The sequence below is a fragment of the Cloeon dipterum genome, chromosome 2, assembly GCF_949628265.1.
Source record: "Cloeon dipterum chromosome 2, ieCloDipt1.1, whole genome shotgun sequence".
Classification (NCBI taxonomy): domain Eukaryota; kingdom Metazoa; phylum Arthropoda; class Insecta; order Ephemeroptera; family Baetidae; genus Cloeon; species Cloeon dipterum.
Window position 1 is genome coordinate 9,216,896 of NC_088787.1, and position 26,743 is coordinate 9,243,638.

General features: G+C 39.0%; 2 protein-coding genes across 3 annotated transcripts; one reads left to right on the plus strand and one right to left on the minus strand.

Annotated features, from left to right (window-relative positions):
• Nucleotides 1-16: 16 nt before the first annotated feature.
• LOC135935005 (NPC intracellular cholesterol transporter 1-like) lies at nt 17-26,743 on the minus strand. Of its 2 annotated transcripts, none has more exons than XM_065477035.1 (14): nt 26,412-26,743; nt 21,858-22,104; nt 9,321-9,394; nt 8,309-8,491; nt 7,801-7,921; nt 7,093-7,255; nt 5,493-5,854; nt 4,062-4,310; nt 2,952-3,129; nt 2,669-2,886; nt 2,358-2,600; nt 1,311-1,658; nt 715-859; nt 17-330 (listed from the first exon to the last, which is right to left on the minus strand). In XM_065477035.1, exons 1-14 carry the CDS (start codon nt 26,726-26,728, stop codon nt 254-256), a joined length of 2,925 nt encoding a protein of 974 aa, XP_065333107.1. In that variant the 5' UTR covers nt 26,729-26,743; the 3' UTR covers nt 17-253. The 2 variants fall into 2 exon arrangements, with proteins under 2 accessions (XP_065333107.1, XP_065333106.1); XM_065477034.1 differs by having other exon boundaries at nt 7,093-7,294.
• LOC135935008 (uncharacterized) lies at nt 10,120-11,807 on the plus strand. The gene is made up of 3 exons (XM_065477041.1): nt 10,120-10,313; nt 10,671-10,777; nt 10,928-11,807. The coding sequence occupies exons 1-3, from the start codon at nt 10,300-10,302 to the stop codon at nt 11,560-11,562; spliced, it is 756 nt and encodes a 251-aa protein (XP_065333113.1). The 5' UTR covers nt 10,120-10,299; the 3' UTR covers nt 11,563-11,807.

Below are 26,743 nucleotides of genomic sequence, written 5' to 3' on the forward strand. Positions count from 1 at the left end.
TTAAAACACCTTTTGTCTGTGGAGATTACTTTTTATTACGAAACACGGCGAGTTCACAAAATAACGATAATGCCATAAACTTACTGAATACAAATTATAATATAAACTTGTGTGTGTGTGTATATATATTCTGCACATAAATACAGCGCGTCAATATCATCATGGTGATGTCGTAGAGAGATCAAAAAATCAGAAGGAATATCTTGGCAGGGACTAGCACGATCATTCGAGAGCATCACTCAGGTTGTGCTTCTCAGGGCAGAGTGTCCGCCAGCGGCTGCCTCTGGAGCTCTTCGGTCTCGCGCCGCCGCCGATTTCCAACTTTTAATTCTGTTAAAATTCACGATTGAGTTAGAAGGAAATTTGATTTTTTTTAACATTTATGAATAAGAAGGAAAAATAGGGCCCTGAGATTCAGACGATTCATTTTATTATGAGCTTTATATTGTTATTCGAACAAACAGTCCGTTAATTTCCTTTTTTCGAAATTTATTGTTGATAAGATATAGTGGTCCAAAAAAGGGATATATTCACAGCCCAAGAAATAAATTTATGAGCACAAAATTGAAAATGATATTTTAAGGAAAGAAATTAAAGTATAGAATAGTATTTTTTGGTTTTTAGCAAGGTTTTCCGATTCGCTCTGCGCTGAAGTAGAGCCGGTTGCACTGCCGATCTAATTAAGGCGCTTAAAACTTTTTTTTTAATCCTTACCGAGGTGGGCGGAGCCGTTTTGTACAGGAACTGTATAGACTTGGTCTGAGGGTCCCGATGAGTCACTGGGGCCCAATATGCTGAGCACGACGGGCAGAAACACCAGCCCGTGAAAAAGCCCATACACCACAACACTGAAGAACAGCTAGAAAAAATCAAAATATGTAAATTTAAAATAGGAACAAACAGTGCAGAATTCATTGTTTAATGTCCATATATAAAAAAATTAGATGTACTTTTCTAGTCTCAAGATTTTTAACACACTTATAATAATTACGACTTAATTACATTTTTATTAGGAATATAATTTAATTCAAAACATATTGCAAGGAAAATGTAATTATAGTGTGATAAAAAAATCGCAATGTTTTCTTTTTTGATCAAACTTGAATTATTTTATTCACTAAGGGTTCCAACATTTTCAGGAAAAAATCAAATAATTAAATCAAACCAAACTAAAATTACGAGTTAATATGTGCATAAATTAATTAAAATTATATTCGGTCTACATTCCCTCATCTATCATTATAATTAAAATTAAATTTCTAAATTTGAAAAAACGAGATAATTTTATAGCAAACACATGTCGCGAATACCTTGAAGAAGGTGGTGAAGATGAAGGAGTCACTGAAGACGAGGACGACAAAGGCGAGGAAAGTGCTGAAGCCGCCGTTGAAGACGGGCGGCCCGACTAGCTCTAGGGTGTCCCTGGCGCGCTGCTCGCGGCTGCCTTTCAGGGTGGCAAACTTGTGGCCCACGTGGGCCGAGTAGTCGACGGCCAGGCCGACGCATAGCGTCACCACGATCGACGTCGTGATCTCCACGGTCAGCCCGAACAGCACCATCGAGCCGACCAGGCCAACCAGCGTGCACACAACGCACGCTATCACTGACGCCGACGTTACCAGGTCACGGATTAGAATCACTGTCACTAACGACACAGCCTGGAAAAAATGGTAATGCCAAATTAGTAAAAGTCAAATTGAGAAATATTAAAGTTAAATAAAATAAGAGAAGAAAATAATAAATAGCTCATTGGTCAAAAATGATTTCAAACATTTTTCTACCTTGAAATCAATAATTTAAGAAAAGTATTGGACATAAATAATTATATTCTATTTAGTTTGTTAACACGCCTGTTAGTTTTTTTCCATAAAAAATTCAAAATCTTTAATTATTAGGTTAAAATTAATTTCTGTCAAAACGGGATATTACTACAGTTTTGCAGCTACTAATTTAATTTTTTTAAAAGCAGCAGCAATTTGTCACTGATAAATCCCTATAAAGCCTCAAAATGATATTAAAAAAATCAATTAATCAATCCAATGAAGAAATAAATTAAAAGCATTGAACTATTTTATAATCAATATTTGTTTCCACAAATCATCATATGAAAATATTTCACAGCCCGCAAATTTATAATATTTTAAGCAGAAGTAAAGATTTGCCACTGACACTTCAAAATTTTAAAACTTATCTCTGCAGTGATTTTGACATAACTGATTTGGCTATTTCATTTACTAAAATTTTGTAAAAAAGATTGCTTGTCAAAATAAGAAAAATTGATAAAATAAAAAATTCCGAAGCATATTAATCCAATTTAATTTTTAATAATACGCAATTCAAGATGAATTGTCACTGACCGTTAAGGTGAATGCGAAGTTCCTGAGCAGCTCTTCACCGATAATTTGATTTGCCGTCCAACTGACGTACTCTTTGGCATAGGCGACGGTGTCTTTGGCGAAGGGCGCCGCTTCCAGTTCTTTGTGCACAGACTCCATGGCCTGCGCCTGCTGCCACGCGCCGTTCAAAAGCACGTGCCTGATGGGAATGCGCGTGGCCAAAATCTCATATTCACCGAAGGGAAAACCACGAATTTTTACATCCTGCAAAGAGACAAAAAATAACGGTTAGTTGAAATATGATTAAATCATTTTTTTTTCAGGAGCCTTACTTTGATGTGTGGATATCCTTGGTCTGTTGTGTAAAGAAATTCGGCCAGGTAGCCGCGGAACTCGTTAAAGTCCAGTGGTTCATCTTTCCTGTTCTCCATGAATTTGACAAAATCGATCAGCCAGAAGCCAAAGTTGTCCGAGTTGATATACGGATTCTGCTGTAGCGATTTTGCCAGGTCTAGGAGGGCGTCTTGATGCTCAAAGTAATCGATCTGACCTGCCAAACCGAGAGCACCGAGAGGTCAGATTTCAATCTCGATTTGCGAAAAGGGGGGAACTTGCCTATGTAGACGCCGCCTCGGTTGCCGAGCTTGGGGAAGTGGCGTTTCAGCGCCTCCTGGAACTGCCGCGGGTACGAGTCGTTGCGCAGGTAGAGAACGGGGTCAAATTTCTGCTCCACCTGGAAGGCGCTGTACGCGTTGAAGCCCACCAGGGTCAAGGTCAGCAGGATCACAATCACCTGATAAGAAAAATGAATCGAGAGACATTTTTGAAATTCTTTAAAAACAAATTCAAATTTCTATAAGCAGCGAAAGTTTTTTTTTAAATAATTAATTAAAATTCTGCAAAGGATAAATCAAGTATTTAGTAATGATTCTTGATATTTGAAATTGGATAGTGAATGTTTTTAAACTTTGACGCAAGATTCGCCAGTTTTTCAATTTCAGTCGTCTCGTTTGAAATATTTCAGACTTTAAATTATTGTTTTTAAAAATTCATTGATAATATAATCGTCCTGGTCCCGGCAAAATTGCGCAACGTTCAACAAACACCAAAACTTTCATTCTCGAATTGATTGTTGACCTTTTCTTGCAACAAGGAAATTCGCGTTTGGTTGTTGAAAGTTACGCATTGCCGGGACCAGGACGAATAAATTACTTTGTTGGCAAAAAAATGAGACCTTGTCGTTGTTGATTGCAAACTATTTTTTCCAAGATAAAATTATTCAGTCATTTCCTCATGAGGTGCAGAACAACAAAAGTAAAAGCTGTACAATTTTGCTATAGTGTGACGTCAAGAGTTGAGACAGTCAAAAGGGAAACCCTGCTGTTACTTTTGGGGTCAAGAAAAGACAGATGAATATTTATTGTTTTAGCGCACTGTTATTGCACGAGTCAAATCGCAGTTGTTTGTTTTTTCAGATACGTGCCTGCTATAACTTTCAACGGTACACTACCCGACAGCTATTGCAGATTTAGAGGTCCCTCATTTTGCTACATCAAAGCAAAATTTACTGGCTCAAAGAGAGATTTAAGTATGTCGAAAGAACATGACTGTTTTTTTTTTTTAAATTCAAAATAAATTTCCTTTGGCAAAACAACACCTTGCAAAATTATACAATATTTTCCTAAATCCATAATGTGTCCCTCGAAAATGGCACACTTTGCTTACCTTGACGGGGGTTTTCATGAGGCAGGGCGAGTAGATGCGATGGAAAAAGGCCTTCTGGTGGTCGTGTTGGCTACACTCGTTGGTGCTGAACTCCTCGCGGACGACCCACGGCATGCAGCCGTCGCGGTTCGCCTTGCGCCGCCGTTCGTCCAGCGTAACGCAGCTGACGAAAAAGGTCAGCACGAAGATGTAGAGAAAGAGGATGCCCATCGAGGCGAAGAAGCAGAACGACTTGAACGTTGGCATTTTCTGCAACAAGAAAAATCACCAAAATTGTTATTAATTTTTGAAAAAGGTCATATCATAATTAAGTTTTAAAATAGTTTGATTTATAACCTAAAACAGAAAAATTAATCTCTAAATGGAACGAGATTTTCCCTACAACGTGAAAGTCTTGTAAAAATGCATCATGGAAATCAGAGATATTTTAGAACATCTTAAATGTTTGATGCTGGTCTAGTTTTTTTACCCAAGGAATTTCCTAGTGGGTGAAATGGGAATTAAAGATGCATTTTATACATTATTATTTATTTTTATTCATTTTTAGGGGGAGAGTTAGGCGAGCAAAGGAAACAATCTTGTCAATTAATTTCCTTGCTCAGCTTGGCTCAGCTGAACATGAATTTTACAAGTTGTAACTTGCTGAGTTCATAATTTGCAAATATAATGATTAAATTTTCAAACAGGCCAGACGCGTAAAATTATAGTTTGAAATTAAACTGTAAATCGAAATAAATACACATTTACAGGAAATATTATGTAAACTTATTAGATTTCAGCTGATAATTGATACAAATTTAATAAATTAATCAGCACAAATTGCATATTCTGCATTCTTTTCAATCTCCATCAATTCATATATCACTCACTCAATTCCGGGAAGCCGATGTTGACACCTCCCACGCGTATAAAAGTGAAATAAGATCCGGCTTAGTGCAATTAGGGCCAAATGTTAGGTAACGAGAGAGCTCAAGGGGAAAAAACGGCTTCCTCCGAATTTCCTTCTATGGTTACTGTTTGTGCAAATTGCGCGTCAGCCGCCCTCCCACGCGACACTTACGTCAACCCTATCGGATCTCCAATGCCACTCGGTGCGCTTGTCCTTTGGCTCGCCGCGTCCCAACTCCCCATTCAAGAGTCCATCTTTGTTCGAATCCTTAGGAGGCAGGCTTCTTTTCTCGCAGACGCGGCGGCTTTTCGAGTGCGCTATTTCGAAAAAAATAAGCCTTTGTGTCGCGCGCGGAGTAGAGGGAAAAGTGAGGGCTCTCATCTATTATGAGGGTGAAAGTGATTTTGTAGCAGTAGAATCCAGAAGATTTACAACTCTCTCCTCCTCCTCTCACGAAGGATTGTAAAAAATTAAAAAAACCCTTCCTTGGTAAAAATTTAGATGCGCGTAGATTTAAAAACGAAAATTTATTTCAAACTCACCGTGTTGGCGCCGACGGCGAAAGCGACGATGTTGGTGAGCGATGTGACGGTGACGGAGGTGCCGGCGTGCCGGAGGGCGCGTCCCACCCTCTCGGGCACGGACAACTCCTTCTCGGCAGGTGTGAGGTCGTCGAGCGCCTGCACGATGATGAACATGTCGTCAACGCCGACGCCGAGCAGTAAGAAGGGCAGGATCGGGTGGATCGGCCCATAGAAGTACTTGAGCGAGAAGCAGAATCCGAAAGAGGCTGCGATCGCCATGGGCACCGTCAGCCCGCCTGAAAGCGCCAGGTACACGCGGTTCTCCAGCCGGTTTGCTCGGCCCATCATCGCCACCACGTACACCACAATCAAGGAGAATCCTTGTCAGACAAAAACGTTACAAAAAATGAATTAAAACATGAAATGGAATTTTATAGTTTTAATTTTATATCTGATCATGAAAAAGACTCGCTTTTAGGCCGTTAAATATGTATGGTGATGAAGTTAAAGCAAAGCGATTCGTTTTTAAAGTAGGAAGTTTTCTATTTATCTATTTAGGAGTATTTTTTTCACTTTACGCGGTTTATTCATTTTTTGGCTTCTTTGTGTAGAATTTATGAGAAGATTTTAATATTTATCTCTATGACGAAGATATACATATTATTGCAGAAAATGGTGGCTATGTTAGAAAAAAAAACCTAGAAAGAATTTAACAAGTGTCCCCTTTTTAGTGAAAACTTTGCATTTATTTAGTCCTATTTTCATTTAGAGATAAACATATTCAAGAAATGAAGAGATTAATATTTATCAAACTATAGAACCGATCAATTTTTAACTAAAAATTTTTTTAACTCAACAAAAGTTTTGAAATTTAAAAATTATCGGCCATCGATTTTTGTCTGTCTTGAACAAGTAGTTCAAGAAGGCGGAAATCTTTGTGTTTTTCATGTCATGCAGATCAGCTTGAAAACAAGATTGGCCTACTTAAATTTGCATGTTCATATCAGACACCTCTCTGAATTTTGCAACGATATTTAAAGTAGGCATGGTTGTTGTGAAGATCTAAATCTTCATCTTTTCGTTATTTAAAATTATGGAACAATGCGGGACATTCCTTCCTATAAAAATTAATGAAGGGCGAGAAAGAAACGGGTCAGAACCTCGTTGGGTCATTTTACAACGGTTATATTTATTGACGTCACTCGCACCTGATTTGATTGCTTTTAATAATTTCCTTGGAGGTAATTGATTGAAGCAGTTCTAGAGTTATAAAATTCAACTGTAAAATCTCGATGGGTGCTATAAAGTTGATAAGAATCTGGAAATAAATTGAAGCATTTATGACACCAACGATGACGCAAATCTGCAGTTCTGCATGATGAATCGTGTTTTATTCTGCCCTCCTAAACTCGCTTAGAGCAAAATTCGATGCTTAAAACATATAATTTTATTTGGGCCAACCGTTTAAAATTCTAGAGGACAATAGATGCCATTGATATAGGAAGAAAATAATTATTATCTTCCTGCTCTCATAGCTCCAGAGCATATTTTTACTTTTTAATTGTTTTATGACTTATTAGAATTCCGATTTCTCGCGCTAACAAGACGGTTAAATTACCTGAGAAGAGCACAGTCAGGTTGCTGTCAAGCACTTCTTGCAGCGCGTCATTATAGCTGCGGTTGGCCAGTGCCAGAATTTCCACGGACGGAGGCAGAGTCCGGTTCGTCGAGTGGACCACTCTCATGAACTCCTCCTCCCACTCCAACGCGTCCGCGTTGCCCTGAATAAAAAGCGTTGATTGTTTGGATTTTTCAAGGTTCTAAAAATGATTGTTATTAAAAAATAAATAAATTAAAAAAATATAAAATAAACAAAGAATGAAATGGAGAGAAAAACAGATTTTTTGTCTTTTTAGTCTCTTGGATCAAATCGCTTTAAGGAATTAAAAATTATCGTAGAGTTTTTTATTGTTTAATGAAATCATTTTTTTAAATAGAAGATATGAAGCGAAAGTTGAGTTTTCTATACATATGATAAATTTTCTATAAATCTTCTACAGACATTATAATCTTTGAATATTTGAAAACAATAATATTGAGATAAAGTTTAACTAAATAATTAATAAACCAATAAAATTATTAACAAAAGAAAAAGAACCAATTCATGAAGCTTCAAATGATAATAAACAATAAAAAATCAGGAAATTCAAAAATTGTCAGTTCTGAAAATTAATGAAAGTGTGTTGGTAGCACAAAAGTGTAAGTGAATTAAATCACAAAACCAGGACAGGGACACATGATTTAGTGGCTTTCGACTTTGACTGACCTTTTTGAGCGAGTAGGTTAGGATAGTGGCGGTGGCGCCGGTGACGTTGCCGTCCTCGGAATACGTCACTCCGGACAGCAGGTGGCGCACCCCCTTAAACGCACTCGTTCCCCCAGAGTTTCTGCAACACACACAACACGCACGCAATTAACTTAATGGATTTATAATTGAACTGCTTTTGCAGGGGCGCTTGGATACACTCACACAGAACAGCGGGAACGAACACCTGCGTTTTGTCCCGCAGCGTGGAATCACTTGATGTATACGTTTTACTTTGTTTTATTTTGGCTAAAAAAGGTTTCTTGTTCTATGAATAGAGTTGTTTACTTTGGGCTCGGAAAAAACAGATTAGAGAACTAAGGAGATTAATTCTGATTTAATCATTCAATTTTAAAATACACCAAAATTTGATTTACGATTTCTGCGCTAGTTAAAAAAATTTAGAAGATCGTTGGGGTATTCTTACACTCTTTGAAGTTTCTCAATACGAATAATAAAATTTACTCACGGGTTTAGGAGGGCGTTGGTAAACATTTGGTAGATTTCCTCCTGGGTTGCAGCAGCCGCGGCGGACGCGTTGGCCCACAAGGCTAAGATGGACTCTTGAATGCACACGTTGCCGTGCTTGTTGTACTGGTTCACCAGCTCTACAACTTCGGCATCAGCCTCGACATCCATCCACGCCAGGACTCTGCAAGGGAATCATATTAAATATTTCGAGCATAACAAAAAGTGCAATTTTAATGCACCCAAATAAAACAAAAAATTCAAAATTTATCCGCAAACTCTACTTTTTGTAATAAAATCATTAAATTGTCTTGATCAAGACTACAATTTTTAAATTGTAAAAGTCGACGTTTAAAATAAATGTATTTTATTAGGTCTAAGTAAGCAAATTATGGCCGTGATGTAGCAGTAGTGATTCAGATGAGTTATTCGGACAATTTTGATTTCCAAGCTCAACATAGCCAAGCAAAAAAGGTGTCATTTAAATTTTATTCGTTTTCTTTTCTAGAAATCATGAAGACATTTCTCATCAATCCTTACGACCTTTTTTAGTTAATAATATTTAAGTATTTAAACTAATGGTCCAAACCACTAATGGCTGAGCGGAACAATTTTCAATCACGATCAAAAATTTAAAGCAAAAAAATTGAGGAAGTTGAAAACCTCTGATAAATACATAAATATTAATTAAAGCAATTCCAAGAACAATTTATCAACAAAGTTTGTAAACTATAATAAAAATTATTTTTCATCACTCTGAGAAAGAAGAATTCGATCATTTTGAGAGTCAACAATCGGATAGGCATGCGTGCTTGACAAATAGAATGGTATCGAAGGGCCGAGCTATCAACGCGGCTCTCCGCCAAGTTGGAAAAGGCGCAAAGAAATGGGGGAGCCTCATTAATTGGCCATGTCTTAAGCGGCGCTCGAATCAGTCGGAGATGAAACGAGTGAGGTCAGTGATTCACGCTGGCCGAAAGTTGGCTCCGAAAAGCAATTTAGGGGAGACCCACCTGGCGCACAAGTCGTCCCAGGTGACACCGCTGGTCACGTTGATGTTGCGTACATCTTGGTGCAGCTCTGCCATCTGAAAATAAACGAGGCGCGCGCGCCAAATTGTACTACACATACTCGAAAATGTCTCGTGCTTTTGCGAGCAGCGAGGCCCGCCTTTGAAAGGGTTTCAAGCCAAAACGATTACGCGTTTACCAGCGGAAAGGGTGTGTGTGCCACGAGTAACGCAATGCCAAAAGACAAAACTCGTGCGAAATACTGACGTAAATATTGAATTTTAAATTATATATTTGCCTCACAATATGTTAAATTTAACAATGCGAATAAGTGATTAAACTAAGACAATAAATTTTCAATCATAAGCAACTTGAGCTGGAATAATGTGTTAGCTGTTAATAATTTAGATTAACATTTCAAGATGCCATAATATTGACGAACAAAAAAAAAACAAAAAATGTTAGTTTCGATATTTTATTTTAAAAATTATGCTACAAATATAATTTTGTTTTAGGAATTTTTAACGCCAATAGAAAAGATTCATATTAAAAAAAGCAAAATCAATCAAAATATAAACACGTGTTAATTCATGAAATTATATATCTCTCTGGTCACATTGGATATTATGCACCATGATTAAACGTGTCATAAACGCTTATTATTGGTCACTGTAGATGATGCTATTACGCAATTGGTCGGTGATTTCAGGTACCGGAGGGTGCGACGGAACTCCATACTGTAGGGAGTTTCGTTTAAAACGCAAGCCATAAGCGTCGGAAGGATTTTTACCCGCGACGCATTCAATATGGCGTTCGTTGCTAACTTTTGGTGGGAATGCTCAATGCTGAGCCCTCTCCACAATAACTAACCAGACTTCAGTCACAATACGTTTGGCAGTCAGACGTCGTGTGTCTTTAGCTCTCCTCAACTTTCCAACGCGTTCACCCCGAAAATCCCCAAAAAGAACGTCAAACTACCTACATGTCAATCGCCAAGTAAGTTTTTCAACTTTTTACGTGATTTCAGCCTTTCAAAAAGGTTAACGGCATCAAAAATTAAATTTTCGAAAAATGTCCGTACCGTTCGTGCTCACATTTCGTGAACAACGCGACCGCCATTTTGTTCAGTTATAGTTTCTCGCGCCTCGCGCCATAACTCAGAAACACGTTTTAAGCCTTTTAGTCGGTTAAATTAAAAATTTCAATTTAAATATATAATCCTCAATCGCCTCCCTTTTGAGGAAGTATTAAGAAACACCATTTGTCAACTTTTATAGGCATCGAAACCTACTATAATGAGTTGGACCCTCTTTGTGACACGTAAACTTCAATATATTTTTCTTCGATTTTCAGTAGCATTGGAGTCATGTCAGTCAATCCAATTGAGATCACACGCCAACGCCTAGCTGGATTGAGGGATCAAGATGCCCCACAGCAGCAACAAGCTTTCAATTCTTCAGGTAACTTTTAGCCTATTCATTTATTTGTAGTTGTTTTTTTAACAAACATAGAACTATCAAGGGAATAAAAAAAAACTTGAATTAAAAGTAGTGGTGGCTAGATTTATGTTTCTTGAGCTTAACTTAAGAGAATTTAATTTTTGCCTTCAGGTCGTGTGGATTCCGTCGGCCCTGAGGATCCTGCCCCCATCGACATCTTCATCACCATCGGTGACGGTGCAGAAGCAGTCTCCACCTCCGTCTTGTCTTCACAAAAGCCGAAATCAATCAGGCTTTCCGTTGTTGGCCCAGTCAGCGTAGAGGAAGTGGACGCGTTGACCGCGAAGATAAACGAGCCCAACATTTTGGACGGACTGACATCTCTCGAAGTGGTTATGGACTATCGGCAAGAACTCCACGACGTTTTCCGAGCCTTAAGTCGATTCATGAAGTATGTCAGTTCGTCCGGACCACGGCTCGTGCAATTGTCTCTCTTTCTCGAATCCAGATTCTCGGAATTCATGCGGGTTGCGCGAATCTCAGGAATTGACTTGTCCACTGTGAGGATGATTAGCCGCAGTGCGGTGCTCGTCAAGGCGCTCGACCCCAGTCTATACGAACTTCTCGGGCTCTATGACTGCAACAAGAGCAACTACAGTCCCCAGGACAACCCCCAGGAAGATGACGAGACGGACGAAGAGGAATTTGAAATCGTCGACGGATACGTCCATCCATACATCGATTTTGAACCCGATCTTGAACCCCATGATGACGATTTTGATCCATCATACTACTTGACAGATTAGCACGGCGCGGATAATCTCCCGCAATCTGGCAGCATCAATGTGTTATTAGTAAACTAGGTGATATTTGAGTGGCTTCTTGTTCCGGTGTGCACGCCTTTCCAGCAAGCGTGAATTTGGAATTCGAGTACGATTGTCTGGTGATTGAAGGCAGACCTCGTTGGAGATGCTGAGGTCGTTCCCTGCTAGTTATGTTAAGACTGATAATGTAACAACATTGTGATGCACCCTCGTGCACGTGGTTGAGGTTGAAGCATGTAGAAATAAAAATATATTTTTGAGGCTCAATGCAGCGATGCCTCTTTATAAAAATATCAATTTCATTTTAGTTTTCCTATTAATTCGCTAATAAATGTAAATCCAAACCTTTAAACTAACAAAATTTGTTTTTATTTCCGAACAGGAACAAAAATCTTGAAAATTTTAAGACAAAATAAGACATTTAATTTTACCACTCTTAAGGTGAAGTATGGGGGAAGAGGTTTTTTCAATAACTTTCTAAATTCGGTAGGGAAACCATTTTAAATAGTATTAGAGATGTCTATGAATATTATATTTATTTATTAATGTATATATAACAACATGGCAACTCTGATAACTGTCAAATTTACACTCTCATAAATAAAATCAACAATACAGACATTCAATTTTAATTTCGTTTATAACTGATCGAAAACACATTCTAAATTAATTTAAAGAATAAATTATCAAGCATAAGAAAATATTGTGCAAATTTTTATTTTTAATTTTTAAATCATAAAATTAGAACATTCTTTTAATTAATATAAATAATGAAGCGTCCACGAAAATCATGAAATTTTAAACTGGATTTGTACCAACATAGCTACTGAAGAGCCAAATATCAAAGATCCTACTAAAAATCTTGCTTGGGTTACAATGTTAAGAAGAAAATATATTTAACACTGCTGAATAACATTTCCAAAAAGAGGGTTTCGAATTCAAATTGCCATTTCCAAAAGAATATCCGGATATCCCATAATCCGTTGGTAACATTGGATATGCACCATGATTCCACGTGTCATAAACGCTTATTGGTCACTATAGATGATGCTATTTCGCGATTGGACGGCGATTTCAGGTAAAGGAGGGTGCGACGGAACTCCATACTGAAGTGAGTTTTGTTTAAAACGCAAGCCAAAAGCGTCGGAAGGATTATTACCCGCGTCGCATTCAATATGGCGTTCGTTGTTAACTTTTGGTGGGAATGCTAAATGCAGAGCCCTCTCCACAATAAAAAACCAGACTTCGGTCCCAATACGTTTTGCAGTCAGAAGTGTGTCTTTAGCTCTCCTCAACTTTCCAACGCGTTCACCCCGAAAATCACTAAAAAGAACGTCAAACTACCAACATATCAATCGCCAAGTAAGTTTTTCATCTCTCTACGTGATTACAGCCTTTCAAAAAGGTTAACGGCATCAAACATTAAATTTTCGAAAAATGTCCGTACCGTTCGCGCTCACATTTCGTGAAAAACGCGACCGCCATTTTGTTCAGGTATTGTGTCTCGCGCCATAATACAGAAACACGTTTTAAGCCTTTTAGTCGGTTACATTAAAAATTTCAAATTAAAAATTTAAACCACAATAGCCTCCCTTTTGAGGAAGTATTTAGAAACACCATTTTTATACTTTTATGGGCAACGAAACCTACTATAATGAGTTGGACCCTCTTTGTGACACGTGAGCTTTAATATATATTTTTCTTTGATTTTCAGTACCATTGGAAACATGCAAGTCAATCCGATTGAGACCACACGCCAACGCCTAGCTGGATTGAGGGATCAATTTGCCCCACAGCAGCAACAAGCTTTCAATTCTTCAGGTAACTTTTAGCCTATTCATTAGTAATTGTTTTTTTTTTAACCAACATAGAACTGTCAAGGAAATAGAAAAAAAACTTGAATTAAAAGTAGTGGTGGCTAGATTTATGTTTCTTGAGCTTAGCTGAAGAGAATTTAATTTTTGTCTTCAGGTCGTGTGGATTCCGTCGGCCCTGAGGAACCTACCTCCACAGGCTTGCACATCGACATCACCATCGGTGACGGTGCAGAAGCGGTCTCCACCTCAGTCTTGTCTTCACAAAAGCCGAAATCAATCAGGCTTTCCGTTGTGGGCCCAGTGAGCGTGGAGGAAGTGGACGCGTGGGCCTCGAAGATAAACGAGCCCAACATTTTGGATGGACTGACATCTCTAGAAGTGGTCATGGACTATCAGCAAGAACTCCACGACGTGTTCGAAGCCTTACGTCAATTCATGGCGAATGTCAGTTCGTCCGCACCACTGCTCGTGCGCTTGTCCCTCGTTCTCGAAGCCAGCTTCTCGGAATTCATGCGGGTTGCGCGAAGGTCAGGAATTGACTTATCCTCTGTGAGGATGAGTAACCGCAGTGCGGCACTCGTCAAGGCGCTCGACTCCAGTCTATCCGAACTTCTCGGGCTCTATGACTGCAACAAGAGCGACGACAGTCCCCATGACGACCCTCAGGAAGACGACGAGACGGACGAAGAGGAATTTGAAATCATCGACGGATGCATCCATCCATATATCGATTTTGAACCCGATGATGACGACGATTTTGATCAAACATACTCCATGACAAGAGTAGCACGGCGCGGATAATTTCGACGCATCGTTGCTCGCAATCTGGCAGCATCAATGTGTTATTTGAAATTTAAGTGATATTTGAGTGGCTTCTGGTTCCGGTGAGCACGCCTTTCCAGCAAGCGTGAATTTGGAATTCACGTATTGACTATGGCGATTGAAGTAAGACCTCAGTGCAGAAGCAAACGGAGGACGTTCCCTGCTAGTTATGTTAAAACTGATAATGTAACAACTTTGCGATGCACCCTCGTGCACGTGGTTGAGGTTGAAGCATGTAGTCCTAAAAATATTTTTTGAGGCACCATGGAGCGATGCCTCGTTAAATATATCCATTTCATTTTAGTTTTCCTATTAATTTGCTAATAAATGCAAATCCATACCTTTAAACTAACAAAATTTGTTTTAATTTCCGAACAGGAACAAAAATCTTGAAAATTTTAAGACAAAATAAGACATATTATTTAATTTGACCACTCTTAAGGTGAAGAATGGGGGAAGTTTTTTGAGTAACTTTCTAAATGCGGTAGGGAACCAATTTTTAATAATAAATAAATTCTAAATTAATTTAAAGAATAAATTATCAAGCAAAAGAAAATATTGTGCAAATTTTTATTTTTAATTTTTTAATCATAAAATTAGAACATTCTTTTAATTAATATAAATAATGAAGCGTCCACGAAAATCAAGAAATTTTAAACTGGATTTGTACCAACATAGCTACTGAAGAGCAAAATATCAAAGATCCTACTAAAAATCTTGCTTGGGTTACAATGTTAAGAAGAAAATATATTTAACACTGCTGAATAACATTTCCTAAAAGAGGGTTTCGAATTCAAATTGCCATTTCCAAAAGAATATCCGGATATCCCATAATCCGTTGGTAACATTGGATATGCACCATGATTCCACGTGTCATAAACGCTTATTGGTCACTATAGATGATGCTATTTCGCGATTGGACGGCGATTTCAGGTACCGGAGGGTGCGTCGGAACTCCATACTGAAGTGAGTTTTGTTTAAAACGCAAGCCAAAAGCGTCGGAAGGATTATTACCCGCGTCGCATTCAATATGGCGTTCGTTGTTAACTTTTGGTGGGAATGCTAAATGCAGAGCCCTCTCCACAATAAAAAACCAGACTTCGGTCCCAATACGTTTTGCAGTCAGAAGTGTGTCTTTAGCTCTCCTCAACTTTCCAACGCGTTCACCCCGAAAATCACTAAAAAGAACGTAAAACTACCAACATATCAATCGCCAAGTAAGTTTTTCATCTCTCTACGTGATTACAGCCTTTCAAAAAGGTTAACGGCATCAAACATTAAATTTTCGAAAAATGTCCGTACCGTTCGTACACACATTTTGTGAACAACGCGACCGCCATTTTGTTCAGGTATTACCTCACGCCATCATTCACAAACACGTTTTAAGCCTTTTAGTCAGTTAAATTAAAAATTTCAATTTAAAAATTTAAACCACAATCGCCTTCCTTTTGAGGAAGTATTAAGAAACACCATTTGTCAACTTTTATGGGCATCGAAACCTACTATAATGAGTTGGACCCTCTTTGTGACACGTGAGCTTTAATATATTTTTCTTTGATTTTCAGTAGCATTGGAAACATGCAAGTCAATCCGATTGAGACCACACGCCAACGCCTAGCTGGATTGAGGGATCAATTTGCCCCACAGCAGCAACAAGCTTTCAATTCTTCAGGTAACTTTTAGCCTATTCATTAGTAATTGTTTTTTTTTTAACCAACATAGAACTGTCAAGGAAATAGAAAAAAAACTTGAATTAAAAGTAGTGGTGGCTAGATTTATGTTTCTTGAGCTTAGCTGAAGAGAATTTAATTTTTGTCTTCAGGTCGTGTGGATTCCGTCGGCCCTGAGGAACCTACCTCCACAGGCTTGCACATCGACATCACCATCGGTGACGGTGCAGAAGCGGTCTCCACCTCAGTCTTGTCTTCACAAAAGCCGAAATCAATCAGGCTTTCCGTTGTGGGCCAAGTGAGCGTGGAGGAAGTGGACGCGTGGGCCTCGAAGATAAACGAGCCCAACATTTTGGATGGACTGACATCTCTAGAAGTGGTCATGGACTATCAGCAAGAACTCCACGACGCGTTCGAAGCCTTACGTCAATTCATGGCGAATGTCAGTTCGTCCGCACCACTGCTCGTGCGCTTGTCCCTCGTTCTCGAAGCCAGCTTCTCGGAATTCATGCGGGTTGCGCGAAGGTCAGGAATTGACTTATCCTCTGTGAGGATGAGTAACCGCAGTGCGGCACTCGTCAAGGCGCTCGACTCCAGTCTATCCGAACTTCTCGGGCTCTATGACTGCAACAAGAGCGACGACAGTCCCCATGACGACCCTCAGGAAGACGACGAGACGGACGAAGAGGAATTTGAAATCATCGACGGATGCATCCATCCATATATCGATTTTGAACCCGATGATGACGACGATTTTGAACCCGATGATGACGACGATTTTGATCAAACATACTCCATGACAAGAGTAGCACGGCGCGGATAATTTCGACGCATCGTTGCTCGCAATCTGGCAGCATCAATGTGTAATTTGAAATTTAAGTGATATTTGAGTGGCTTCTGGTTCCGGTGAGCACGCCTTTCCAGCAAGCGTGAATTTGGAATTCACGTATTGACTATGGCGATTGAAGGAAGACCTCGGTGCAGGTGCAAACGGAGGACGTTCCCTGCTAGTTATGTTAAAACTGATAATGTAACAACTTTGCGATGCACCCTCGTGCACGTGGTTGAGGTTGAATCATGTAGTCCAAAAAATATATTTTTGAGGCACCATGGAGCGATGTCTCGTGAAATATATCCATTTCATTTAGTTTTCCTATTAATTTGCTAATAAATACTTTTAAACTAGCAAAATTTGTTTTAATTTCCGAACAGGAACAAAAATCTTGAAAATTTTAAGACAAAATAAGACATATTATTTAATTTGACCACTCTTAAGGTGAAGAATGGGGGAAGTTTTTTGAGTAACTTTCTAAATGCGGTAGGGAACCAATTTTTATTAATAAATAAATTCTAAATTAATTTAAAGAATAAATTATCAAGCAAAAGAAAATATTGTGCAAATTTTTATTTTTAATTTTTAAATCATAAAATTAGAACATTCTTTTAATTAATATAAATAATGAAGCGTCCACGAAAATCATGAAATTTTAAACTGGATTTGTACCAACATAGCTACTGAAGAGCAAAATATCAAAGATCCTACTAAAAATCTTGCTTGGGTTACAATGTTAAGAAGAAAATATATTTAACACTGCTGAATAACATTTCCTAAAAGAGGGTTTAAAATTCAAATTGCCATTTCCAAAAGAATATCCGGATATTACATAATCCGTTGGTCACATTGGATATGCACCATGATTCCACGTGTCATAAACGCTTATTGGTCACTATAGATGATGCTATTTCGCGATTGGACGGCGATTTCAGGTACCGGAGGGTGCGACGGAACTCCATACTGAAGTGAGTTTTGTTTAAAACGCCAGCCAAAAGCGTCGGAAGGATTATTACCCGCGTCACATTCAATATGGCGTTCATTGTTAACTTTTGGTGGGAATGCTAAATGCAGAGCCCTCTCCACAATAAAAAACCAGACTTCGGTCCCAATACGTTTTGCAGTCAGACGTGTTTCTTTAGCTCTCCTCAACTTTCCAACGCGTTCACCCCGAAAATCACTAAAAAGAACGTAAAACTACCAACATATCAATCGCCAAGTAAGTTTTTCATCTCTCTACGTGATTACAGCCTTTCAAAAAGGTTAACGGCATCAAACATTAAATTTTCGAAAAATGTCCGTACCGTTCGCGCTCACATTTCGTGAAAAACGCGACCGCCATTTTGTTCAGGTATTGTGTCTCGCGCCATAATTCAGAAACACGTTTTAAGCCTTTTAGTCGGTTACATTAAAAATTTCAAATTAAAAATTTAAACCACAATAGCCTCCCTTTTGAGGAAGTATTTAGAAACACCATTTTTATACTTTTATGGGCAACGAAACCTACTATAATGAGTTGGACCCTCTTTGTGACACGTGAGCTTTAATATATATTTTTCTTTGATTTTCAGTACCATTGGAAACATGCAAGTCAATCCGATTGAGACCACACGCCAACGCCTAGCTGGATTGAGGGATCAATTTGCCCCACAGCAGCAACAAGCTTTCAATTCTTCAGGTAACTTTTAGCCTATTCATTAGTAATTGTTTTTTTTTTAACCAACATAGAACTGTCAAGGAAATAGAAAAAAAACTTGAATTAAAAGTAGTGGTGGCTAGATTTATGTTTCTTGAGCTTAGCTGAAGAGAATTTAATTTTTGTCTTCAGGTCGTGTGGATTCCGTCGGCCCTGAGGAACCTACCTCCACAGGCTTGCACATCGACATCACCATCGGTGACGGTGCAGAAGCGGTCTCCACCTCAGTCTTGTCTTCACAAAAGCCGAAATCAATCAGGCTTTCCGTTGTGGGCCCAGTGAGCGTGGAGGAAGTGGACGCGTGGGCCTCGAAGATAAACGAGCCCAACATTTTGGATGGACTGACATCTCTAGAAGTGGTCATGGACTATCAGCAAGAACTCCACGACGTGTTCGAAGCCTTACGTCAATTCATGGCGAATGTCAGTTCGTCCGCACCACTGCTCGTGCGCTTGTCCCTCGTTCTCGAAGCCAGCTTCTCGGAATTCATGCGGGTTGCGCGAAGGTCAGGAATTGACTTATCCTCTGTGAGGATGAGTAACCGCAGTGCGGCACTCGTCAAGGCGCTCGACTCCAGTCTATCCGAACTTCTCGGGCTCTATGACTGCAACAAGAGCGACGACAGTCCCCATGACGACCCTCAGGAAGACGACGAGACGGACGAAGAGGAATTTGAAATCATCGACGGATGCATCCATCCATATATCGATTTTGAACCCGATGATGACGACGATTTTGAACCCGATGATGACGACGATTTTGATCAAACATACTCCATGACAAGAGTAGCACGGCGCGGATAATTTCGACGCATCGTTGCTCGCAATCTGGCAGCATCAATGTGTAATTTGAAATTTAAGTGATATTTGAGTGGCTTCTGGTTCCGGTGAGCACGCCTTTCCAGCAAGCGTGAATTTGGAATTCACGTATTGACTATGGCGATTGAAGGAAGACCTCGGTGCAGGTGCAAACGGAGGACGTTCCCTGCTAGTTATGTTAAAACTGATAATGTAACAACTTTGCGATGCACCCTCGTGCACGTGGTTGAGGTTGAATCATGTAGTCCAAAAAATATATTTTTGAGGCACCATGGAGCGATGTCTCGTGAAATATATCCATTTCATTTAGTTTTCCTATTAATTTGCTAATAAATACTTTTAAACTAGCAAAATTTGTTTTTATTTCCGAACAGGAACAACAATCTTGAAAATTTTAAGACAAAATAAGACATATAATATAATATTATTTAATTTGACCACTCTTAAGGTGAAGAATGGGGGAAGTATTTAAAGAATTTTCTTAATTCGGTAGGGAACCCATTTTTTAATAGTAATTTAGATGTCTATGAATATTGGACGAAGACTTAATGAACACGTATTTTTTTGTTTGCAAAGAATAACCATTTTACTTCAGTGCAAAATTTTGGTAAGCAAAAATGTCACAAATAAAGCTAGAAACAAAACCATTTCATCGTTTTAAGCCGCGTCGATCGTAATTGGAACATCAGTCGGCTGCTATTTCGATTGGAAATATCGGATGGCGCACATAATGCCCGCCGCTTCTCGGATATCCCACACCAATTGACCCCGCGCGACCCACTTTGCATCGCGGAACATTCCTCGCGATATACACGTGTCGGCGTCTGCGGAAAACTGACCATTATTAATCGAGTCATCCTCAATTGATCCCAATTGGTGAAAGTTTCGACCCCTCCTCCCGGCTTGATGCATTATATAACTCAATCGGCGCCGCTGCCCATGCAAATCCGCGACACTAAAACACTTTCGCGACGCTGATTTCAATAGCAAATTGGCTTGATTTTGCATTGACGTCGGTGGCGCATAAACGGCTGTTGTCACTCGCACACATAATGCATTAATAATTTATGCTAATCATCAGGGCATTTGTAAATTGGCCAATAGGTCAGTTACAAAATTAAATCAGCAGACAAATATCTGTTTACCCCGAATTTAAAATTTGGGCTTGAATAATAAAAAAGGATCTCCGCTACTTTCTTAAATTGAATCGATCTCAACATTCCTTTCGATTTCTTTGGAGTTTTATTATTTAATTTAAGTTAAATTGATTGCTTTTGAAATAGTATCAAAGCTGTGAAACTATTTTTTTATGAAGATAATTATAAATAAAATTATTTAATGAACCACCAACGCTAAAAAGTAATATTTTATTCTTTCATTAGAAACTCCCGTAATCTTTAGCAAAACATGTTTACTATCAATTTAATTATTCTACCATTTTAAAATTTGTAAAATTGGTGTTTATTTAGTAAAAATCTCAACGGAATTATAAATTATGTAACCAACAGCAACTTTTAAGAGGCTGGAAAAATTTCCACTCCAAAAACCCACGTCACTTCTCGTTTAAACGGTCAAATAAAAAAAATGAGAGGCGATTGTTCAAATAAAATGCGCGATGAGTTCATTACCGAGAGGAGGATTCCGCTGGCTCTAATGATAAACGTTGGCAAGCGTCCAACTTGCAAAATGGAGCTTTATTTGTCCGCCTCCGCCTCGGCTGCAGAAAGCCGCATGAATATATAATAAACGAGATAGATTGCAGAATTAATTTAATAACGAATAACGATTTTGACTTTGACTGTCGAGAATAATTCTGCTCGACTATTGATTCTTTTGTGTTTAGCTGAACCGTATAAATAGCAGAGTGTCGTGCATGGCGGCCAAGTTCATTGGTATGCTCTAAATTTATATTCACTTGAGTTTGGAAGGGAAAGTTCCAGAAATATCTATACGGGAGTAACTTGGTTCGGGTGCACTGACGTTGATGAATTTTCGGTCGAAGTTTGGAATTTTCCTACTCGTATCGTCTAAAGCTGTTGGAACCAAGCTGACGAAATTTTACTTAAATTTTGTAGTGTCTTTTATCTTATTTGTACAAAAATCGTTGAAACTAAATATTTGTTGTTACTCGTCCATTAATAAGAAATGAGGAAACAGAGGAGGAAGTCCATTTTTAGCCATCAAATCAATTTTTATGGTCTCTGTCCTTTGTTGCAAAATATTAACTTTTGAAGGATAATATAAACTCATAAAAAAGGTGCAAAATTGAGGAGAACCCCAATAAGGGTGGGTTTCTCTAGATTAAACTGGCGCAAAAACCAGTGGTGCATTTTTGCGCATAAAAAAATTGACGGATGCTGCCTGCCTAGCTTCACACATAAAATATATTAAAAATAGGATTAAGATAAACAGAGTTTGTCTCTCAGTCAATAAAATTAAACCACTTGATGTATCCGCATTGTAAAATCCCATATTGTTTTAAAATTTAATGCGCAACGTTATTTAACAATAAGCAAAAACGATTGCGGCAAATATCCGCTTATTAATTCCACGATAAAGCTCACTATCTGAATTGAAGTAAAAAAATGGCTGCGTTGTAAAAAGTAATGAAATAGAACTGACCGTGCGAATGACCTCCTGGTCCAGCACGTTGTCTGCTATGACGATGACAGACTCGAAGATCATTTCTTCGGAGAACCACTTGTCGACCCAGGCGGCGTCGCGCCGGATTGGCGAGTCCTCGGGAAGAAAAAGCTCCAAGTCGTTGAGTTGTTGCCGCCAGAACATTAGGCCAATGCTCGTGACGCCGCACAGGGCCACCGAGGCGACCAAGACAAGCACGGGATGTGCGCCGATCAGACGTCCCAATCTGAAAAATGAATTTAAACCACTATATGAGCAAGAAGTGTTTTGCATTTGAATTTCGTTTAACGTTGTTTAAATTTGGAATTGCAAAAAATTGAAAACAAAGGTTAACACTTTTATCTGATTGTTGGTCAATTTTTAGGAGTTATTGTTGAATTATTTGAGAAATAGATACAATAGATACAAGAGTCAGTAAGAAAGGAGAGGAAGGAAGACAAGAATAAAAATTTTTTTAGCGCTACACAAGAATTCTACGCTACGCTTCTGAGACGAAAATGCTTATTTTCAAATTAATCTTTAAAAACAACGATTGCTAATATTTTGATTGGTTTTCTCTAGCATTAGTTTAATTAAATTTAAGTAGTTCGGAAATAAATTTATTAATTTATAAAATTAACAGGTGAGAAGGATCAAAAAGGCTAGCGGTAGACCGAAGTGGTCCACGGAATCCTTATTGGTGGAATTTGGGACAAAGCAACCATTAAATATCAGATTTTCAAAAATTATCAAAATTTTTATATTATTACCACTTTATTATGATTTTTTCTCGTATAAGAAAATGAAATTGGGAAATATTCCTACACGGGAAATTAATCCAGATTGTCAGTAGGGAGACAGCTCACGCCGTTTGATTTGTTTGAAAATTCTGCAATTCTAGAGCCGTTTTTTCAGCACTCTAAGAAATATTTCATGAGAATATTAGAAGAAATTGGGTTAAAATTATTTACAGGTATTTTCCAATATACATACATACTATTTTTATATAAGAAAAACTAAATGGTTTTTAGCATATTACTTTTTTAAGGTCTTTAAAATCAAAAAAGTTATTTAATGATTTCTATTGCTTGGATTATTTTTGGTTGAAATTTGTTTATTGCGGATCATTATTATTTTCTGAAATTCCACAAGGCGTTAGACTTTCTTTATGACCTAACTGCGTTTCCTCACAATTCACAAGTTCTGAATGAGGACAACCTCAACAAGCCAGTTTTTCGGTCAAAAACGACATTCTGGCATCGCCAAAAAACACGCATCATGCGAATGCCAAGTTTTGCTCAAAATAATAACTTTTCTGCGGCGAGGAAAAATTGTGCGATTTGTGCGGCGGCGGTGGCGCGGACACACAAAAAGTGCTTGGCAGCGTTTTATTGTGTCGGTCGGTCGAACGGCGCGGCGGCGGCGGCGGAAAAGCGCGACAATCAGCCTTGAAAGATGAGTCAACTGTGGAGCAGGCGAACGACCCTTCGGCATCCTACGCCTGCCCTCGAGTCTAATTGCACGGCTCAAATTATCCCACAGCTAGGAGAAAATTGCAGCCAGGCATAAATTTCGGCTCGTTTGCTGCTGAGAGCAGACGTCTAAGACGGAACCATTATACAGAGAAAAGGGCGGTCGCCTCTTTTCCAGCTCGGCGTAATTTCCTCAGAAATTCAGCATTGCGTGCACGGAATTCTGAGCGCTCTGCTTCGTGCTTAACATAAATATATACACATCTCTATTATAACATAAGTTCAAATTCTTGACGTTTCAATGCTGGATTAATTTGAAACGTGCGTTTCTTCCGGTTATATCAGGGACAGGGATAATGTATCTTATATCATATGCAAATGGCTGCGTTATTTTTACCCTTTTTATTTATTTTGACAAATTTAGACGATTATTGCGGTTATAGACGAATTTAAGAGTAGTTTAAACAGCTTAAAATTACATGATTTGTGCTCATTAGATAATCTCATCACAATTGGATGCTCAAAAAGTCTAATCAGTTTGGTATTTTTTTTTCTTGTTCATATCACAATAAATAATCAATTTAAAATGAAGATTATAAGTTGGAATAACATCTAGAAATCAAGGAAATTTTATAGTTCATCTTTGGCTATAAATAAATTCTTCGTGAGTGAAAATACATCAGAAAAATATAGCTATTACGAAAATGATCAAAATTATTAATTAAGTCCCGGATATATTCAAAAGATTTTAAATAAATGTTATAGAACATGCCATTTCTGTTGTTTGTCAAGTCCAACGTGTTTATAATGGCGCGTTCGTGCGTCACGAAGAGAGCAGTGAAATTTCCAGCCTGCGCTTTTTACTGCTTCACCCCAGATAATACACAAACACGAATTTTGGAGTTCACGGTCAATATCTGCGAGTGCAGGGACGTTGCCCGTTTTTCCTTTGGCGGGGCTCATTGTCCAACACGCTAAATCCAGATCGATTGTGCTGCTTTGTTATTTAAATTCTGCTCACTGGGCAATTAGACGCAGCTCGCGTATCGCAACTTAGAAATTCGATCTCCATTTGGAATCGACACAATTAATGCAGCGATTGATCGCGGTTTGCGGCTGCGATCGTTCCACTTTCGGCCTGCGGCGCACGAACAAACAGTAATTTACTTTCCAGCGGGTAGAAAATAATAACCCCCGTTCGCAGTTTTCCATCTCGAAAATCAGCGCTCGTCACGCCTGGAACGGCTCGGGGCCACTCCAATTGATTCTGGGAAGCGCAAAAAGCATCGGAATTACCGCAGTCCAAGGCAAGCGCCGACGAAAGCGAGTTTGTGCGAATTCGCATTTATTCCTCGATTCTCTCAGGCCGCGTGTGTTGTTGTCGTCGTCTCGTAAGACCTATTTCGATCATGCTGCGTGCGCGTTTTCCTGTTTGGTTCGGCCTCACGGAGAGAGTGCTGTATTCGCCGCATTGTGTGGTGCCTGCCAGTGGCGTGTCCAGCACGAATAATTAATTCGTTGTGTTGCTAGTGAAACTGGGAGCTTGAGTTCGCCTGACAATGAGTCGAGCCACTAATTTCCAAACAATTTTGAAAACTATACAGTATGTTACTGAGGAAATTTAGTCTCTAGATATGGTGTTAAAATTTTCCATCAGTCCACGGTCACGTTGAAATAATTCTAAACATTAAAAGGGGTTTACTGTAAAGCCAGGTTTGCTTTAGTCAAAATTAAAATAGAAAAAAAATCTAAATATCTTTAGATTTTTAGATGTTTTAATACGGAATTGGATTTTTTAAATTCCATCTAGAGTTTTAGGATAAAACAAACGTTGTAATGAGCATCCATTAAATTACGATTTTTTTAAATCTCAGAAATTGATTTTAAATCCTTATCAGCCACATAACTCTCAGGTGTTCTGCAGAAACATTTTGGTCCTTAAAAACTGACTAAAATCAACAGGAAATTCCCAATTCTTCTAATTTTTATTTAGTGCTCAATTTATTAGAACGTGTGTATCCGTAATCTTCGTTATAAATTATTTAACGACGGAGAAATTTCAACAGCTGTCACAAAACTGATTTCAATACAACAAAAAGTATTTCCATGTACCCACTGAAACTTTCAACGCTTGGAAAGAGAAACATGTAAGCATTAATTTGTTTACTTTCGAAATATTATGCATCTCCTTTTTGATTGAAAATCTAAATATTGATTATTGTTCTTCCCACAGGTCAGAGGGTAAAAGGCAAAATATCAAAACAAATTTAAAACACCTTTGTGCTAAAGTTTAACAAGATTTAACATGACTCTCTCAAAAAATTATTTGTGTTTGTTAACTGAATTTCAATTTAATGACCGATTTTGAATTTTATTAGAAATTCACCAAGTATAAGACAAAAAATTCAAATCTTGGCTAATTCTTTTAATTTTATTCTCCATATAGAATTGAAGGTCCACAATAATTGAGACCTTTAAACATTTTCACTGCCAAATCGCAGCCGCGAGTTTCCCTTCCGCGCATTCACCACCCGTTAGTTGCCAGGCGCACGACGCGATCATTATAATTATTCGGTCGTGCCGCCCCTGCGGCTCGAGCGCCGAGTGCACCTGCACCCAGGCGCCTCTCTGAAATTGGGAGGCGGAGTGCGCGTGCACCGAGTGAGAGCAGCGGCACAGCACAAAGCGCCTAGCTCTGAACGAGCTGAATCAGAGCCGAGTGCGGCTGCACTCTCGGCGGAACGAGGTCACAGCTCGAGCCGCCGCCCCCAAAACTCAGGGTTTAAAACCCCTTTTCCCTTCCAGATATCAGGCACTTCAGGAGAAATAGGAAAAGGTGTTGAGATTTTTCTCAAATATTTTGAATTTTTAAAAATAATGTGGAACGTGAAAAATCCAGAAATATCTATTTAAATCATTTAATGATAAAAATCTATAAAAATCAATTAAATTAATTTAATAAATTAATCACTTTCAAAGTCGTTAATTTAATTAACTTTGTTTCCAATAAATTGTAAGGAGTGTAACGCAATTTCCACCCCCACTGGCACGTAATTGGGGGCTGAGTGTGTGTGTGACTCACTTGTAAAAGGCAACCTCGAGGCGGAATCGATGAAAGAAACGGGCGCAGCGGCCCTCAGTGGCGGCGGCGGCCTCGCGGTGCGGCCCGTGGCCGTTCGCGTGGCGGCCGTTCGCGTCCTTGCGGACGATCCGCGGCTCCATCGGGACGCACGACGACTCCGATGCGCGGCGAGCAGCTGTCGATTCACTGTCTGCCTGTGCGAGGCGCCGACCAACTCCGAGTAGCCGCTCGACGTTCTCCGCCGTCGACGCCGAGGGCTCGCCCTCCGCCCCCTCGATCGATCCTCCCCGCTTCGGAAGCTGCTGCTGCTGCTGCATGCTGCCTCCGTCCCG